The sequence below is a fragment of the Eurosta solidaginis genome, chromosome 2 (genome assembly GCF_040869045.1).
Source record: "Eurosta solidaginis isolate ZX-2024a chromosome 2, ASM4086904v1, whole genome shotgun sequence".
Lineage (NCBI taxonomy): Eukaryota > Metazoa > Arthropoda > Insecta > Diptera > Tephritidae > Eurosta > Eurosta solidaginis.
The window spans coordinates 133,979,778-133,999,189 of NC_090320.1; the positions used below are offsets into that span (position 1 = coordinate 133,979,778).

Sequence of the window (19,412 nt, forward strand, 5' to 3'; positions counted from 1 at the left end):
AGGGCAGAACATTTTTTAATAGGTATGAAGACAACACGTCCACATCGGTTTTAGTAGATATTCTCAGTTGTCGGATTCCTTCTTCTATGTCAGCGAGCGTCAGGGTTAGCGATCCAAAATTTATTGGGGAATTTATGTTCGTGGAACACACCTGATTAAAGACAGTGCCAGCTTCGAAGTTTGACTTGAAGAAATGAGCAAAGAGATTAACAGCTTCAATAGAGGAGTGCGCTTTGGTCTCATTGAGATAGACAACAGAAGGTATACTCGAACACGGTTTTCTGGAATTGACATTTCTCCAAAATGATTTCGAGTTTTCTTTATATCCGATTCGAACTTATGAGTATAATTACGCTTCAAGTCCCTGTCGGTGGATTTAAATTTGCTTGAATAAAACAGAAATTTCTCTTTATATATAACAGATTTGGATAATTTAAACTTCTTAAAACATTTGTTTATTAAATTCTTAAGTTTTAGCAATCGTTTTGTATACCAAGGTATTTTATATCTGGGTTTCTTAAGGATTGGGATATGCTTAACGCAGATCTCACCTGACTTATATTTAAAGATTTCAAAGCAGTTGGCAACATCAACGTTGGAAAATATTGAATTCCAATCAATGGCATCAACTGCAATGTTAACCATATCGACATCCATTCGACTGAAGCAGAAACTAGTAACTTGTTCATCATAATGAACCGAATTACTTACACTCATAGAATTCGACCTTTGAAACGAATGGTATATGATGAATACCAGGAGTAGATAAATGATCAAGGCATTCAAATAAAGAAAAGTGTACATTATCGTTGACAAAAATTAAGTCCAAAATGCGAGAAAGCCGATTTCGAAAAAAATATAAGACCAAACATTATTGCCCAAGTTGAGGTCACCCATGACACAGATATTATCATTATTATGACTAGATGCTACTGCTAAAATATTGTTCACATGTGCTCGGTATAGCATATCGTTGCTTGTCGGAGGAATATAAGAAGCCCAGATTAAAATGTTTGAAACGCCTTTTACTGCCACGCAGAGCTGATCCAATAGTGTATCATCATTCTTCAATGTCACGAATGACGAGCGAAATTTCCGATTAACTGCTATAACAATACCTCCGCCTCTACTGTGACCAGTTTTAACATAATGACGGTCCTTTCGAAACACATTGCATAAATTCGAATCGAAATATTTAATATCAAAGAAACTCTCGTTTAGCTACGTCTCAACGTGAACAAAAATATCATAGTCCAGGTGCGAGCTCAAGGCATAAAGCAGCTTAGATTTGGTTCTCAACCCAGAAAGAGTTTGAAAATATATTTTTAATTTATTGGAAGAATTGTTAATAACGGAACTGGTTATCATTGCTGTGTTGATACACCTCCTTGGTGAAAAAAACGAAACGGGCGAATTTTCACAAATCCAGGCCATATAGCTGGATTAATCACATGAAATGAACATTCCGAAACACCCAATTTTAAATTGACTTTAGTTAGGATATCTATGTGAATGTCTTTCTTTACCAATGTATGAAATATCAACAAATTGGTTTCAATTTTAGCATGACTTGAAACATACGATAAGATATCAGATTCCTTAACAGTAGGCGAAAATGGCGAATTATGCAGAAACTTGAATACTGCAACTACTTTCAACTCGCTGGTATTACAATTACCAATAACAATGGGCTTACTTAATTTCCTTCGAGTACTTTTGGCTTCGATTTCCCGCTGCATGAGGTATCACTGCTAGCTTACGCTTAACTTTTTTAGTGCCTGCAGCATTACGCACGTCCCAATCTAAAGGACGTTGACGTCATTTCACTGTCAACTGACAGAAGGGGAAGGCAAAATAGTAATGTCATCATTTGTGCTCATTTGAGGTTCTGACTCATTTGCAATTATGTTTTCTTCTATTGTTGAATTTTTTGGCTTTACACTCTCAGCATTCGCAGCAATAATTTCAGCGGTTGTAGGCTGCTTTGGTAGGTTAATAGCTAATTTAGCAACAATGCTACTAAGATTTTTAACCTCAACAGTTAGTGTTGAGAGAGCGGAAACTTTAGTATCAACCTGAGAGCGCAAAGGGCGAACTTCGGCAATAAGATCATCAGATTTCAGCAGTAGATTTTTGTTGTCTTCATGCAGTGAATTGACATGTAACATAATGTGTTCATTTTCTTGCCTTACTTTGCTAAGCTCATTAGCAAGAAAAGCAATTGGATGCTTCGGATTATGCATATCTTCAATGACATCAGATATATTATTTGTTTCAAGCGGCAGAGTTGACAGGGGCTGCGAACGTATAGATGACCGCCTCTGAGCTGAGCAGGCTTTGCATGAAAGAGGTTTTCCCGAAGTGAGCAGAAAATCTAAGTCACTCTGAAGCAAACCTACATAGTCAAGGATAAAAAACTCTTTACATCAATTGCACTGCACTTTTGGATTCTCCCGATTCACTTTTTGGCCGCAGTTGCACGGCATATTAAGTATTTTCAATCTCTGATTATGTTTGTGTTATTGTATGTTCGTTGCGCAGAAATTATGATTTGATTGGTATCATTTAATTTATCCAGCCTTCACTCTAATAGTATTGCACTTTGTTTCTTTTTTATTACTTCTTAAATTTTACCCAAGAGAAAACACAAAAAAAGACTGTAGAGCAATTTTGATTTTATTTTTAAACTCTTAAAGTGTACAAAACACAGAGCGATTAGTAAAACACGTCCTACGGATATAGTACATTACATTTCTTTTATGCTATAACATCTACCCAACAATAAGATACATACAGGAATGTAGACGGATATTTCCTTTTCCAGCTCTCCTAACCACTAGCGGCCTATTTAAAATTTGACATACAACAGTATAGTGATAGACGGAAACGGATTAAGCACGCGCATAAGCTACTTCATACAACATATAATTATTTAAAAATTATAAAATCTTGCGAAAATCAAAAATATTAGTTGAAAGCCAAAAGGGCTAAAAAGCCAAAAAACTTAGTGCGGTGTAAAGTTCAAAAAACATTAAAAGAAATTTCCTTTATTTTCTCTTCTTTTTTTTAAAGATGCATTCACCGCACAAATTATGTATATGTACATATTGTAACGAATTTACTGCAATTCCTCTTACTTGCAACCTTCTGCTTTATTAAAGTACTTCACAATAACACTACTGTTGCTCGCCAGATAGCGTCTCAAATCAAACTGATTGTCGTGCCTCTACTGTTGCTGCCTTTTATACTCTGTGATTTCTCGTTCGCATACTTCTAGGCGCTTCCATTTCTAGAATTTACTAGTTGGTTATCAGCTATAAAATTACTACGTTTATAGCGCGTGTATATGTGAGCACAATTATAATTGCATACTTTTGGGAGCATCTCAGATATGATATCTGCATGTACATGTGCGTCTCTTCTCCGCTGCGTGTACGTACATATGTGAAGATATAATGATTGAATTATTGATGTGCATACAAGTCACTGCTTAGCATCGGCTTAGAGATGATAGTATGCCTCTGTGTTGCTAAAATTCGTCACAATATACATAAACCTATGCGAGAATGGTGGAAAACAAGTTAATTTTTATAACCAAAAACTATGAATTTTTAAACAGAAAGAGAAAGCTATTATATATAAAAAAGAAAGAAAGAAAAACTATATTGAGTATAAAAGTAAATATCACACACATATGTACATTAGGGTGGCCCTTATTTTCCAAAGTGTTCCGATTCTCGAACTCACCCCCTAAAAATATGCGAATAGCCTAAAAACTAGAATATACAAAGTTTTAGGTCAATCGGAAAAGGTTTAGAGGTGGCGCAAAGAGGTTGATATCCTGAAAAATTACGAATTTTTACAATTTCTTAAATTTGGTCAACCCTGCTTCATTTGTTATGAGCGAAACGTAATTTATCGTGTTATTAGTAAGTTCTAGAGATATTTGACTTCCAAATAAATCTAAGACAACAAAAATTGGAGAAATAATAATAAAGTTATAAAATAAATTATGCCTTAGACACGGTGTCATTACTTCAAGAATGTGTATATAATGAGTATACGTAAATGAGTTTGCTTAAATTTTTTTTATTATAAACTTTTTTGAAAATACATTTTTAAACCATATACATATATCGTGTGAAACTTTAGCTGACACGTATATAATATGATATTATTTCCTAGGATCTAATTAGTGATGATTTATTATGTGATTCAAATTGTTTTTTGTAATCAGTTACAACTTGTAATAAATATTTTTTTTTCTTGTTCTTCATTTGTAAGTATTCAATTATATTCTTCCAAAAGTTGTACTCCCCGTTCTGCTGTATCGTTAACTAATTTTATATTTGTAACAGTATCCTTAGCTTTTTTCTAGGTTTCTGTATCCCCCAAGTATATTGGATCTACCTCCAGAAATTCAGAGGATATCACAAACCGACCAAAAAATAAATTGTATTTCCTGTCACAAAATCGTGTAGTTCTTTTTATATGAATATATTGATTTCACTGGGCCTTAAGTGTGTCCTCTTTAAATTTTCAGTTTCCTTGTCGCAGTTGTCTATGCTTTTGATTTTTTCTACAATCTTTTTCTTCATGGTACATGGACGTCATCATCGAACAATGCCAATGCAATACATTCTTCAGACAAGTACCATAGGTGGTTATAAAACTTTTCTTTTGCAATGTCAAATATTTTTTATTAACATTTCTGTATTTATAAATTTCTTTAATAAAAGATAAGTCTTGAAGAGGTGCTCTATGAGGATTGGTACAGTTAAACCAAAGTTTAACATAGAATTGTATAATAAACGCGCATGTACTTGCTATCGAATTCTCTTCATACTCCGTCAGTTGAAGCTGTTCACGAAATAAATAGATTTTTAAGCAATACAATAACTTAGGCATCCACCGAGCATGATTAGTGGGCCCTGGTACACGAATCTTTATGCCATCACTTGCTCTTAGACATATATACGTTGATTCCAATAATTCCCTATAGTCATCTCTTATTATTTTCTTTTTCAACTCTTCCTTAGAGAAATTTAGAATAGTATATTTTCTATCGCTTAAATGTAATTTCAATCGTTATTTTGTAGCTAATCTTTAAAACTATTTTTGTCGATGTTTTTCTAATTTTCTTGTAATCGCCGAAATAACTGGACGTTCTTACTAGTATTTACTGGAAAATAACATCCGAAAACCCCTCTCAGCAAAACTTCATAAATATGATGACGAAAAGGTAGGTGCACAAGTTTTCGCTCAAGTTTTTGTTTCTAATAACGTTGCAGGTGCTTTTATAACGCCTGTGTTAACCAATGTCGTATCAAAACAACAGGCCACAATATCATCAGATTCCATTCAAATAACAGTTCACACAACGTATCAGCTATTTCCGAGCCTGTTGCAGCATATAATTTTTGAGCTCCTATTAACTGTTCGCCATTCCTATAAGTAACAACAACTGGAGTCGTTCCACCTTTTCACGACCTGTTATTTCTGGAAGTAGTTTTCCAAGCCATACGGTTATAACGGTATATCACAAGCATGTGACGCTTTAGCATGCACGTGCAACACATTTGCACAAACTTAATTTACTTTTCATATTTGTTTTTCGAAAGCAATATTTATTTTGCCCTGTAACTCTGTTATTGATCGACCGATTTTGCAGCTTGTGGCCATTTTAGAAAAGTAAGAAAATACAGATCTTATTACGGTATGGAAAAGCAATAAATTTTCATACGGTTTAGAAATATGGAAGCCTGAAACAAGAAATTGTAAAAATTCGTCATTTTTCAGGATTTCAAGCCGTTTGCGCCACCTCGAAATCTTTTCTGACTGGCCTAAAATTTTGCATATATTCGTTTTTGAACTATTCGCATATTTTTAGGGGGTGAGATCAAGAATCCAAACACTTCTTTTCCCTTCATACAACGAAGGGCCACCCTAATGTACATAAGTATATACCACTGCAAGTACCTTGGCAAATAGAGAATTCGGCCGAAGTAATGTTAAGTAAAGAGTTATAAATCAAAGTCATCAAACTACTTTAGTGCAAAGTTAAATTAAAATTATCCATGCTATAAACCTGAATTTACATTAACAAAATAACCTGGATGTAAGATTTTATTAGTTAGCGAAAAAAAATCGAAAATATGCAAATTTCGAATTAGTATTTTTTGCCTATTAGCAAAGATTAGTATTTTATAATTGTTCAACAAAAAAGAAAAAAAATGGTTTAAATAAATCCATGAAAATTTAAAAATTGCAATTTAGCGCTTTTTGCACTTTAAAATTAAAAATATTTAAAAACATATAAATTAGAAAATCATAATATAAGTATAAAGTAAAAGAAAAAGAGAGCTTGCATTTCAAACATGTACATACTAAATTAGTATGTCAATACCAAAAACCTGTTTTATGAAGAAGCAGGGTAAATGACAACACCGAAACCAGATACACAAAATTTGCAACTTTACTTTTAGTCGCCAGCCTACTGCAACAACAACATGGAAGGCCTTTCGTATTTTGTTTTGGTGTAAATTGTTATTCTTTTGATTATTAACTTTTCATTATATTTTGTTCATTGACTTATTTTGAAATTTTTATAAATGATATGATAAAATAATGTTAAGAGTTAACATTTTTTTGCATAAGCCCCTCGCATTTAAAGTCATATCCTAGGAAAGGAGTTGTATGGCAAAACAAAAATAATGCTGTAGTGTTTAAAATAAATACAATTAGATCGGAAGTCATGGGAGATTTTTTTTTTATAGTTGTTGTTGTTGTCCTTTCTACTGTATATACCGAGTCCTCTACAATAGGCTGATAGCTATAATTTTCTTTGGAATCTTTCTGGTAATAACAAGCAACAATAATTGCAATTATGAAAAAATTTTATAAAAATAACATATTTGTTAGAATTTGCCATAAAGGTGATTATTTTACATGTAGAACTTTTACATTAAATTTAGATATCTAAATTTGTTAATAAAAAAAATAAATTATTTTGAATTGGAAATACATCACACACACAAACGAGTGTTTGAGATTATTTCGGACGGCAATGCTAAACATGTGTGATTAGAAATATTCCCTTCGTTTCCTCAGGCAAGGAGAATTGGGGTTTTCCAAAACAAAAAAAAAAAAAACGTGAGCAAATAACGGCCAAGGAAAACCACGGTGGGAGGATTGCAAGCCACTAAACGAAATACGATCGTTGGTTTGGCTATGTTTGGTGAGTTTAAGAACATCAGTTTTGAGCCACTTTTTATACTCAGCTGAGCAGAGCTCACAGAGTATTTTAATTTTGTTCACATAACGGTAATCCGTAGCGGCATAAAATAATCGAGATAGATATAGACTTCTACATATCAAAATGATCTGGGCGAAAAAAGAAATTTATTTAGCCATGTCCGTCCGTCCGTCTGTCCGTTAACACGATAACTTGAGTAAATTTTCAGGTATCTTGATGAAATTTGGTATGTAGGTTCCTGGGCACCCATCTCAGATCGCTATTTAAAATGAACGAAATCGGACTTCGAAAATTTCGAAAAACCGAAAAAGTGCGATAATTCATTACCAAAGACGGATGGTGAGGAAAAGAAGCTTTTTTCTCTCCCTTTTGGGATATTCAATTCAATTTATTAATTTTCAATTCACTTCTTACAACTTTCTTATTTTCTAAATTGTTTATGTAATGTTAATATTTTGCAAAATTAATTTGTTATAAAACTTTATATTTCGTAAGCGGACTGTAAGAACAACGAAACTTTGTGTACCAGCGACGACGATGATGTTTTCGCGATAATGATTGCTAATTAACTGACTTTTCTTCTTTTTCAATAATTTCATTGGAGTTCAAGTTATGCTGTGGTATACCAAGGTGAGCTTTTTCGAAGATACTGCATGTTGTTATTGTCTTTGCGGTCACGACAATAGCAACTGATACATGTAAAGCGATGATGACCGGTGTGGGTGGCGAAGACGAAGAAATGGCGTGATTTGGTGACATATTTTGTTGCTGCAGCTACGATGAGTGATGGTGTATGTATGTACAAATGTATGTGCATGTTTTGCACGTACCTGTGAAGGCAGAAAGGAACAGTTTTGCGCTGTTGTTACGAAAACAATTTGCCTAATATTCAATGGCAAACGAGAATAACAAAAATGTTGATCGAATGATTCTTCCGTTGGTTTGTTTTAACCCATTGAGGTCTCTAGTGCCTGAACATACCCCCCCCCCCCCCCCCCTGGGAAGTGTGGCTTCCCAGAGAAACTTGGGCATTTGCATCGACTGGTAGCTTAGCTACTCTGGTTATTGCCCTTCTATGAATGCCCGTCGCTGTGTTTACGAGAACAACACGCACCTTTCCGTCTATGCCTGTGATTGTTTCGACGTTGCGGCCCATAGGCCATTTTAATGGGGGAGTATTGTCTTCCTGCAATAAAACCAAATCATTTGGCTGCAAATTTGGTAATTGGGTTTTCCACTTTGTTCGTTGTTGTAATTCTCGCAAATACTCTTTGCTCCACCGTTCCCAAAATTGCTGTTGTATCCATTGTAATAATTGATAGCGCTTTAATGCGCCTGGGTTTGATAACGAGAGCGATGGCTCCGGTATGCTAGTGAGTGAGCGACCAATAAGAAGGTGAGCTGGTTTTACGGGGCGCATATCATCGGGACAGCTGGTCATGGGTGTTAATGGTCGGCTGTTAATAATCGCTTCAGCCTGGCAACAAATTGTGTGCAATTCATCGTGTGTTAGAATATGAGCCCCAATGGTTCTTCGTAAATAATTTTTGGCTTGCTTTACTGCGCTCTCTCAGAGGCCACCGAAGTACGGCGAGCGGGGTGGTATAAACTTCCACACGATAGCGTTTTCACAGCAAGCCTGTTGTACGTCATCATAATGTTGTTGTGACATGAATTGTTGAAGGAGTTCTCGAAGCTCTCAATTAGCGCCTACAAAGTTTGTTACGTTATCTGAATAGATAACCCTACATCTTCCGCGACGAGCGATGAAACGCCTCAACGCTGCGATAAATGCTGCTGATGTGAGATCGGGTACTAGCCCCAGATGGATGGCCTTGGAACTGAAGCAGATTAAAACGGCCAGATATACTTTTATGGGTGATTTTCCTCTTATTTTTTGCGTCATTAGTAGAGGACCACAATAACCCACCCCTGTTACTTCGAATGGAGAATATTGAGTCACCCTATCTTTAGGCAGGGAGCCCATTATCTGCTCTGCTAAAATGAGACGAAATCTGTAACAAGTGAGGTATTACCTGGCGGATGACGTTACGTGCGTTTATAATCTAATACTTTTCTCGTACAATGCTGTGTAAATTCTGATTTCCAGCGTGGAGATATTGTCGATGGAGGTGGAGTATGATTGACGATACGAAGGGATGATTTTTTGGTAGCAAAATAGGATGCTTTTCGTCGAACGGAAGAGTTGCGTTTCTGAAGCGACCTCCGACCCTGATGAGACCTTCATTTGGTTGAACGATGAAGTTTGGACCATTGAACCAAAAATTGTTGTCGAGAAGATTCTTTGGTGTGACGCCACGAGATAAAATATCTGCTGGGTTCAGCTGGCCCGGAACATGATGCCACGTAAATTTCGATGTAAGTGCTTGAATGATTGACACCCTGTTAGTGACGAACGCCGTCCATCTTGACGGCTCTCCACTAATCCATGCAAGCGCAACCATTGAATCTGTCCAGCAGTGTACACTGAGCGGGTCTGGATGGAGTAGATTGCAAACGGAATCTAATAATTCACCTAACAGTAAAGCCCCGCAAAGCTCCAGCCGCGGTAGACTCACTTCTTTAGTGGGCGCAACTCGAGACCTTGCGCACAAAAGGGCTGACCGATATGACCACTCGGAATGCGAAACCATATAGATGCAGGCTCCGTATGCCTTAGTGCTGGCATCTGCAAAAGCATGAAAGGTACATTCGTTCCCAAATTGTACTACCCTGGCCACTCTGATATTTTCTACTAGGGGTAGCTGCTCGCAAAATGATTGCCACTCTGTGTATAAGCAGGATGGTACACTTTCATCCCAATGTAAACGAAGCTTCCATAACACAAGTTTACAAATTCAGGTCAACTTTTGGATCTGAGCAGATAATAACGATTCTTAACTATATTTGATATGCTGAATTCGAATCTGCATTCAGTTTTTTAAGATTGATTCTAGTTTCCGATTTCTGGCATGATAGCACCATTGTGCTGTTATAGCAGCTTTTAAATAGTGGCACTGCTTGATAAGTCATGTCAGCTGTAGCTGTAAAGTAATAAAAGTGATTAGAGCAAATAAGAATGCAGAGACGGTGTTGCAAAGTTGATTCAAAGTGTTTTTGTTACGTTTGTGGTTGTTATATGATTAAAAAAAGTGGCAAAATAATAACAAATGCGCTCAAAGATGCGTATCTGCACTACTTTGGTTTCAGAGTAGCAGACAGTCATAAGTCATGGTTACCGAAATTTTCTTGTAACGCATGCAAAACAAAGCTGTATAAGTGGTCATTGGGAGAACGTGAGTACTTTTCCTTTTCAATGCCAGCGCTCTGGAGAGAACCTGAAAACCATGTAGATGATTGCTACTTTTGTTTGATTAAAGGTGCGGGTAGGTAGGTTGAACTGGCCGGTCCATGAGGACCTACGGCCGGTCCATGAGGAGTTACGGGAATAATGCAAAAAAATTAAAAAAATATATAAATATCCTGATGTATCATCAGTATCCAAGCCACGTTCCACGTACTGCTAATGATTTATTTTTAGTTTGTCCAAGTATAAGTGGAAACGTCCTGGAAACTTTAACTCCATCGCCCCGAGCAGTGAAAGCGACTTTGTCATTGAAGCGACACATCTAATTTCGCAAGATGAACTAAGCGATTTGATTCGTGATTTGAATTTGTCGAAACAAAGAGCAGACTTGCTAGCATCACGGTTGCAACAATGGAAATATCTAGACTCTCGAACACAAGTTACTGTATACAGAAACAGAAATCAGGCACTTCGACCGTTCTTCAAAAAAGAAGACAACATAAGTTTCTGTAACGATATTAATGGTTTATTTAATGAAATGAATACACCGTACGAAAACTTGGGTGATACGAGCGACGAACAAGGAGAGCGGCTACACCAAGATCTAGCCAACATTGAAAGACGACACCAAGGATTTTGGGATGAAGGCATGATGAGCGACTACTGTTGGACTCTAATACGCGAAACAGATACTAAACAATACAAAAGGCAAAGTTTCACCAATCTTCATTTCTGATTTGTTACATTTAAGTTAATGAAATGAATATTATTTCACAAAAATCTGTAAAAATGCATTGTTTGACTGTATTAAAAACTAGAATCAATCTTAAAAAATGGAATGAAGAATCGGATTCAGCGTCATAAATTGTCTTAAAAACCACTTTTAGTTGCCTAGATCCAAAACCGTGTATACTTGTGTAATTTTTGCATTAGAACCTTACAAGTGACGACGATTGGGTTGAGCAACCCCAATGGATCAAAGAAGCGAGCGAAATGAGACAGTATGGTTCTTTTGGTTACCTTTGATGATGATGTGGGTTGTGTGTATTTAAACAAAAAACAATCTAATGAGGGTGACCATCGAAGGCCCAACGCTTTTATGTAATCGACGTCATCAAGTTGAATTATATCTTCTCGACCAGTAAGTGGTATATCTGATATGGTACGCAGATCGTTGGACGCAAACTTTCTTAACGGAAATCCACCATGAGCTAGGATATCAACTACTTGATTTTTGATTTCTATCAACTCCTGAACGGTGGATGCTCCGGTCATCAGATTGTCTACGTAGAAATCGCGACGTACTACCTCAGAGCCAATGGGATGTGTTGAAGTGTGCTCATCTGCCAGCTGTTGCAGACACTTGGTTGCTAGGTATGGTGCACACGCAGTTCCATAGGTAACCGTTTGTAATTGATATGTGCTTATTTTGCCGCCGTCTACATCCCGCCGCAATATGCACTGATACTTTGCATCATGGTGGTCAACCAAAATTTGCCCATACATCTTGGCGATATCGGCCATTAGAACGAAGAGGTGTGTGCGGAATCTAACAAGAATTGAGAAAACATCGTCTTGAATAGTTGGCCCAACACGTAGTAAGTCATTAAGAGATTTGTCATTCGTTGTCCGACATGATGCATCAAAGACAACGCGTATTTTAGTTGTACTGCTATCTAATTTGAGAACCGCATGGTGAGGAATATAGTTAACTGAGCCGCTGGGCAACGGTATGCGTATCATATGGGCGAGATCTATATATTCCTGCATAAACGCGATGTAGTCGGCTTGTAAATTGTTGTTGCGACGTAGTTTTGATTCAGTGGACAAAAGGCGACGAAGAGCTATGTCGTGGGAGCTGCCTAGTGATTGTGGTGTTTCTTTGAACGGAAGCCTTACGATGAATTTACCTGTAGTTGGACATATTTTGGTTGTTTCAAGGAAGTGCCTTTCACACTCCATCTCGCTCAAAGTTAGTACCTTAGGGTGTTGTGAATGCTGCTCCAGTTGCTAAAAACGCTCTAAGATTTCATCACAGGATGGCTCCAGTGATAGGGATTCCGTTTTGTGTTGTGACGAGGCTAACGCTAATTGCGAAAGTTTGGTAGTGGATAAGAAACAATCTGTGCCAACCGAAGTGTTATACGAAGTTACTAGTGCAGCCGAGGCAAGTGGTGAGTGATTGGTGACAGCACCCGCTACCAATCAACCAATTTTTGTTTTCTGTAATAATGGTAGTTCGTTGCAAAATCTAATCTGGCCTACCATAAGTAAATCGTAAAACACGCCCGCGCCTAGGAGAAGGTCTACAGGCCCGGCCTATAAAAGACCTCATCAGCTAAGGAGATATTCTTTGGCATTTTCCAGGAGCTAATATCTAACGTAGTTCGTGGCTGGAATTGTGTTATTGTTTGTACGATGACAGCATCAATTATGGATGTATATGATGTATGAGACGATCGCAACTCAACCTTACATACATATTGCGCTTTAGTACCACATAGACTGATGCCACTAATTTCCAGGGAAATCTTTTTACGATTCAATCGAAGAGATTGGGCCATGCGTTCGGTGATGAAGTGTAACTGTGAAGCTGAATCAAGCAATACCCGCGCTTGTACTGTTATGCCTGATGGATTGCGTAGCTGCACCATGGCTGTGGCTAATATGACGTGATCTGTGTCGTAACATGCCTGAAGGACTGTTGGTTTCATTGATGAGGGCAAGTCGATTGCTGTTAACGAAGACGATGACGACGGTTGGACTGGAGGTGCAGTTTCTGACGACGATGGTGTTGTTGACTGGTCTCGATGGAGCAGCGTATGATGGCTGACATGACACACTTGACACCTGCGCGATGATGGGCACTCCTTTGATGTATGATTTAAGCCCAAACAGTTTAAACAAAGTCTTTTTTTCTTTGCTAGGTCATACCGCGAACTAGGCGTAAGTTTCATAAAGGAAGTGCAGTTGAAAACATTGTGACTTGCAACTTCATCACACAGGTTGCATTTTTGTTGTTTATGTGTAGTCACGAACCATAATTGTTTTGTGGGTTTGTGATTTTTTGGCACTGAGTTGGACGACATTGCGGTACAAGTAGGCGGTTTCTGTGTTTCTTTACTGACATCAACAATATCGATGAGTTGGCACCGACGCTCCAAAAATTTCATCAAATCCTCCCACGTTGGTAGGTTCAGAGTTTGGGACTGTGCTGCTCGATCCCATTTTGCTGCTGTTTCCTCCTCCCATTTCATTTGGGTGTTCTGATCCAATTTTGATACAACCAGATATAGAATGAGACCGTCTGCAATTTGTGTTGTACTAGCCATTGTTTGCATTGCCCGCATGTTAGAGCTAATTTTGTCGATGAATTCACGTAGATTGGCAACGTTGGGGTTTGTTAAACGTTGACTATCGAAGATGTGCTGCAGGTGGGCTTGGAAAATAATGCGCTTGTTGTCGTAGCGGGCTTCTAGTAATTCTAACGCCTTTTGGTAGTTAGCAGTCTAGCAGCACACCCAATTAAGCTTAAACGTAAATACTGGAACTTTTCAACATCGCCCAGATCAGGATTTTTGTCTACTAGCACCGTGAACATATTATGGAAATCCAACCACTCACGTTGACATCCACTAAAAGTTGACAACTTCAATTTTGGAAGGTGCATTTGTGGGCGATGCGCATACGATGACTGTATACCAACTTGAGTACTGCTCAAAGCGGGATCTTTTGGTGATGAGCGAAGATTCGACAATTTGCCTGCATATAGTGCCTTGATGTCGCAGTAGCTTTCATCTACTGTGGTGCGGTGATCTTCGAGCAATTGGGTCTCATCTAACAATTCCAACTGCGTTTTTAATTCATCGAATTAATTATAATACCTTTCGATAAGGGTAAGTTTTGCCTCCAAATGGGCGATAGTTAAATTATTGAGTTGATGGGACTCGACATTTAGGGCATATGAACGCGTCACGATGGAATCTCGCTGACAAATCTTTGTGCGAACGTCGCGACTAACTTCGACGCGGTGTTGAGGAATTTGCACCTCAACATCTCCCGATTCGCTCATGTTTTTAAATGAATTTATATTTTAATTATAATTTAATGACGCACGAATGTAGCGAAAACGAGTTGTCTCTTGAGCCGGACATCCGGCTCGAAGGACCAGACTTTATGGTGAGGAAAAGAAGCTTTTTTCTCTCCCTTTTGGGATATTCAATTCAATTTATTAATTTTCAATTCACTTCTTACAACTTTCTTATTTTCTAAATTGTTTATGTAATGTTAATATTTTGCAAAACTAAATTTGTTATAAAACTTTATATTTCGTAAGCGGATTGTAAGTACAACGAAACTTTGTGTACCAGCGACGACGATGATGTTTTCGCGATAATGATTGCTAATTAACTGACTTTTCTTCTTTTTCAATAATTTCATTGGAGTTCAAGTTATGCTGTGGTATACCAAGGTGAGCTTTTTCGAAGATACTGCATGTTGTTATTGTCTTTGCGGTCACGACAATAGCAACTGTTACATGTAAAGCGATGATGACCGGTGTGGGTGGCGAAGACGAAGAAATGGCGTGATTTGGTGACATATTTTGTTGCTGCAGCTACGATGAGTGATGGTGTATGTATGTACAAACCCATGTGCATGTTTTGCACGTACCTATGAAGGCAGAAAGGAACAGTTTTGCGCTGTTGTTACGAAAACAATTTGCCTAATATTCAAGGGCAAACGACAATAACAAAAATGTTGATCGAATGATTCTTCCGTTGGTTTGTTTTAACCCACTGAGGTCTCTAGTGCCTGAACAACGGATAAAGCGAATAAACTCGGTACGTGGGTTGACCTTATGGGCGTGGCACCGCCCACTTTTAAAAGAAGGTAATTTAAAGTTGGAGGGTGGGGCCGTGTGTAGAAGTCCACGAAAGTGGGGAAACCTTCTGACCGCCATTCACCTGGGAATGGCCAGAGCGATTCTTTTGCATGCGGTTCAAGCAGCTCACTACTGCCGGTCGCTTGCGGCCAAGTATCCTCTGGGTAGCCGCTAAACACCCGTTTAGCGGTGAGCTAATGTGAGAAGGCGACAACCTGGCTAGGCCACTTTGACATAATCGGTTTAAGGGCTAGCCGGGGGAGATTTCATCGGCAGCGTCTGTATACCTCTAGGTGCGGCTGCAAGCGGGTGTCTGTCTTGGAGCAGGCGGCTCGCTATATAAACGTGCCAAGTAATATTTTCGCCCCCGCTGAGCGGGTTGTGCGCTGGGCTTGGGACCCGCCACGTAAAACCATACTCCAATGAAATATAACAACAAGCCTCGGATAAATACACTCTCTATTGACGACGACCATGGCAAACGTTTGAAGGACAATGAATTGAGGGCATGCACCTGGAACGTCCGCTCCCTGAATGGGATTGGTGCAGATGCCCGGCTGGTTGATGTCCTCGTCAAAGCAAAATCTGACATCACCGCCATCCAAGAAATGCGTTGGACGAAGCAAGGAAGAAAGAAGATCAAAAATTGTGACATATATTGGAGTGGCCATGCGAATAAGCGCAGTTTCGGCGTCGGATTCGTGGTGGGAGAGAGACTTTGTCGCCAAGTGCTGGCGTTAACGCCTGTGGACGAGCGTCTCGCCGCTATTCGAATAAAAGCAAAATTTTTTAATATATCATTCATCTGCGCCCATGCGCCGACAGAGGAGAAAGACGATGAGGTGAAAGACACTTTTTATGAACAATTAGAACGCACATACGAGCGCTGCCTCCGTCATGATATAAAAGTCGTGCTTGGCGACTTTAACGCCAGGGTGGGCAAAGAAGGTGTTTTTGTCATGGTCATGGTTTTACACAAATTCGTTGTGGCGGATATCGTTGATGAAGTCATATTGGGAGTGGACTTCTTGGTTGACCATGACATCAGGATCGATATGCGGAGAAAAATTTTGCGCTATAAGAACCAGGACATACCACTTAACTTCAAGTTGGAGAAAGGGTTCAGCAGTAAGCGAGTTCTGGCGGAGGAGATTCGACAGAGACCACGAAAGTCAAGGAAAGTAGATCGAGCAAAGGTTGATGGATCGAATGGGTCAAATAAAGCGAAATCAAAAGTACCTGCGAGAGAAACACTGGCATTGACAAAACCTAAAAGACGCAGGAAAACGAAGCAACGAATTTCCGAGAAAGAATGCGAGGGTAGTTTCAAGCCGGAGCACACTACTGTTGTGAAACGTGAGTATGCGAAGCCAATCCGTCAAGCGCCAGCTCTACGAAGCAGTTCATTGGCCAAGCAACAGAGTGCGAGGGAACGATCCAGGAAAATGAGTAGTAAGATGAAAAACAGGTACGACAAGGAAAATAATTCGGAAGGTTTCCGGGAGGGAGATTTGGTACTGTTATACAACCCTCACCGGCGGAAAGATGTTCTATCCAAATATCGGTGCAGTTGCGAAGGCCCGTACTGAATTGTGAAGACGATCAGTGATGTCATCTACCGCATACAAGCAATTGGGAAATCAGGAAATAGAAGGGTGGTACATTTGGCGATCGGGACGATCAGACTTAGGTGGAGGGCAGTGTTACGAATTTTAGCAAAACTAAGGGGTGCTGCTATCTCTAAGCCGATGATAAACAGTGACGTGAATTCACATCCATAGATCAATCATTATGTATCTACATAAACGAAACAATAATTGCGTCTACACATATGTACCATGTACGTATACGAGCAGCGGAGAGTCAATGCACAAACACATGCATATATCTGAGATACTCCTGAAAGTATGCAATGAGAAAAACTATAAAATTGTACAATTGTAGTTACAGCTGAGAAGTTTGAGAGCTGCTGGACTAGTAGATTCTGGAAGCGCCTAGAAGATGTATAAAATTGTGCAATTTTAGTTACAGCTGAGAAGTTTGAGAGCTGCTTGACTAGTAGATTAGGCGCTTCCAGAATCTATTAGTCAAGCAGATGCGAAGGTTGAAATCAAAGAGTATAAAAGGCGACAATTGTAGAGGCGCTGGAATTCAGTTTGATTTGAGTTGTCAAGCAGTGTGGTTATTAAGCAAGCTATTCGTTGCACAGTTTGAGTGTTATTGTGAAGTACTTTAATAAAGGCGATTTTGCATTATTACAAATTGCAAATTGGAGTTATTTATTCAACAGTTTAGTGACCCGAACTTAGCAGAGGATTGCACATAAGAGGATTTGCAAGTAAATTCGTTACAATATATATATAGAATGAGCGCGTCCGCGGTTGCTGGTTGTTAGTACTTGACTGATGTTTGCCATATATTATTGATGACGATGGTAGTGTATGCGCTTTGGCACCTTTCCACTCGACACGCACGGCTACGCATAAGGATTTCGCCGCCGTCTAATTACTGAAGGAGGCGGCTTAAACACTTCTATACCACCCGCATATCCCCAAAAACCCACGAACTTGTTTCAATTTGCCTGGAACTGGCCATGACAATATCGAGCCAACTTTAGAGGGGTCTGTCGCGATACCTCCTTGCCCAGTAACATACCCAAGATATTTTATTTCTGTAACACAAAACTGGCTCTTACTAATGTTCAGGGTAAGGTTGGCTTTCCTAAATTGCTCAGCGATACGTATCAGAATTGCTAAGTGAGAATCGAAGACCCGAAACACCGCAAAGGTCATCCAGATATCCGAATAACCAAAGGCGAAGCTCTGGATTAATGATTTCATCCATAAATCTACACATCGTTGAAGGCGCATTACAAAGGTCAAGCGGCATTACCACAAATTGGTACAGCGGCCGTCCAGGTACCGTAAAGGCTGTCAAAGGCTTTGATTTTTCCTCTAGTTCAATTTGCCAATAGGCATCTTTTAGATCGAGCCTGGTGATAATGTTGGCTTTCGGTAATCTCGCAAAGATTCCTTCAATACTTTGCAGCGGGTACGCATCTTTTTTCGTAACCTCATTTAATTTGCATCTAAACACAAACGAACTTTTCCTGGCTTAACTACTACTATCCGGCTGCTTCGGAGTGCACCCCTCAACGAGTTTTCCAAACGCCGTGGTGTACATTGACTGCACTGTGGCTTATACGTGTCTGGTTTACCACAGCCATAACAAAATATCGTACGGGTAGCCATACAATCTTGCCAATGGTGGGCTTCCTCCCCACAGTTCCAACATTTTGTGGTAAGATTTTTCTGAACAGCGGCGATGTTGGTAGACACCTCCTCCTATGCATCGTCTTCTTGAGGTGGAAGATCGTTGATTGCAGAAATATTTCATTTAGAAATTGGCGGCTGAAAGTTTGGCATCTGTTGAGTCCGGCGATATGACTTATCAGCTAATAAATTTTCTCGCACTTGACACAATTTTCTCAAATGCGCTACTGAACGAACATTGACATACAACAACTCGTGTCTGATTTCGGGTTTAAGGTTCCTTACTAATATTTCGATGAACTCGTCTTCATCGAAAGGCACCGTGAGACGATCACACAAGACACAAATCGCATCATAAAATGATTCAAACGATTCTCCATTTTTTTGTTTCCGACTCCGTATTTGTTTACGTATGTCGAAATTAGAACGATAATCTTTAAATTGATATTTTAGAGCTGCACAATCCTGGATACTTATGCTTATGCTTATGGTATCTCCAATACCAATCCCGAGCTTTACCAATTAGTAATATGTGTATATATTCACAAGTGTGTTTGGGTAAGGGATTGGATTCGGTAAATAAACTCATCCACCGTTAATCTCTCCGATGATCCATCATATTTAACATTCCAATTTTGGATAATGATAATAGTTTTATCTGGGCGAAAATTTTATATGTTTTGGCCATTTAGATCT

At 38.8% G+C, this 19,412-nt stretch overlaps 1 protein-coding gene across 7 annotated transcripts in view; it reads right to left on the reverse strand.

Annotated features, from left to right (window-relative positions):
* The window catches only part of hgo (homogentisate 1,2-dioxygenase), a 1,123,318-nt gene that overhangs the window by 76,293 nt on the left and 1,027,613 nt on the right, over positions 1-19,412 (reverse strand). Inside the window, exon 9 of one of the 7 annotated variants that reach the window (XM_067766249.1) lies at positions 3,515-3,556. The exons of the other annotated variants lie outside the window; for them this stretch is intronic. Within the exon in view, the coding sequence (XP_067622350.1) occupies positions 3,530-3,556 (27 nt within the window). The 3' untranslated portion in view covers positions 3,515-3,529. Of the gene's footprint in view, positions 1-3,514; positions 3,557-19,412 lie in introns of those variants that run through there. 7 annotated transcript variants of the gene reach the window in all.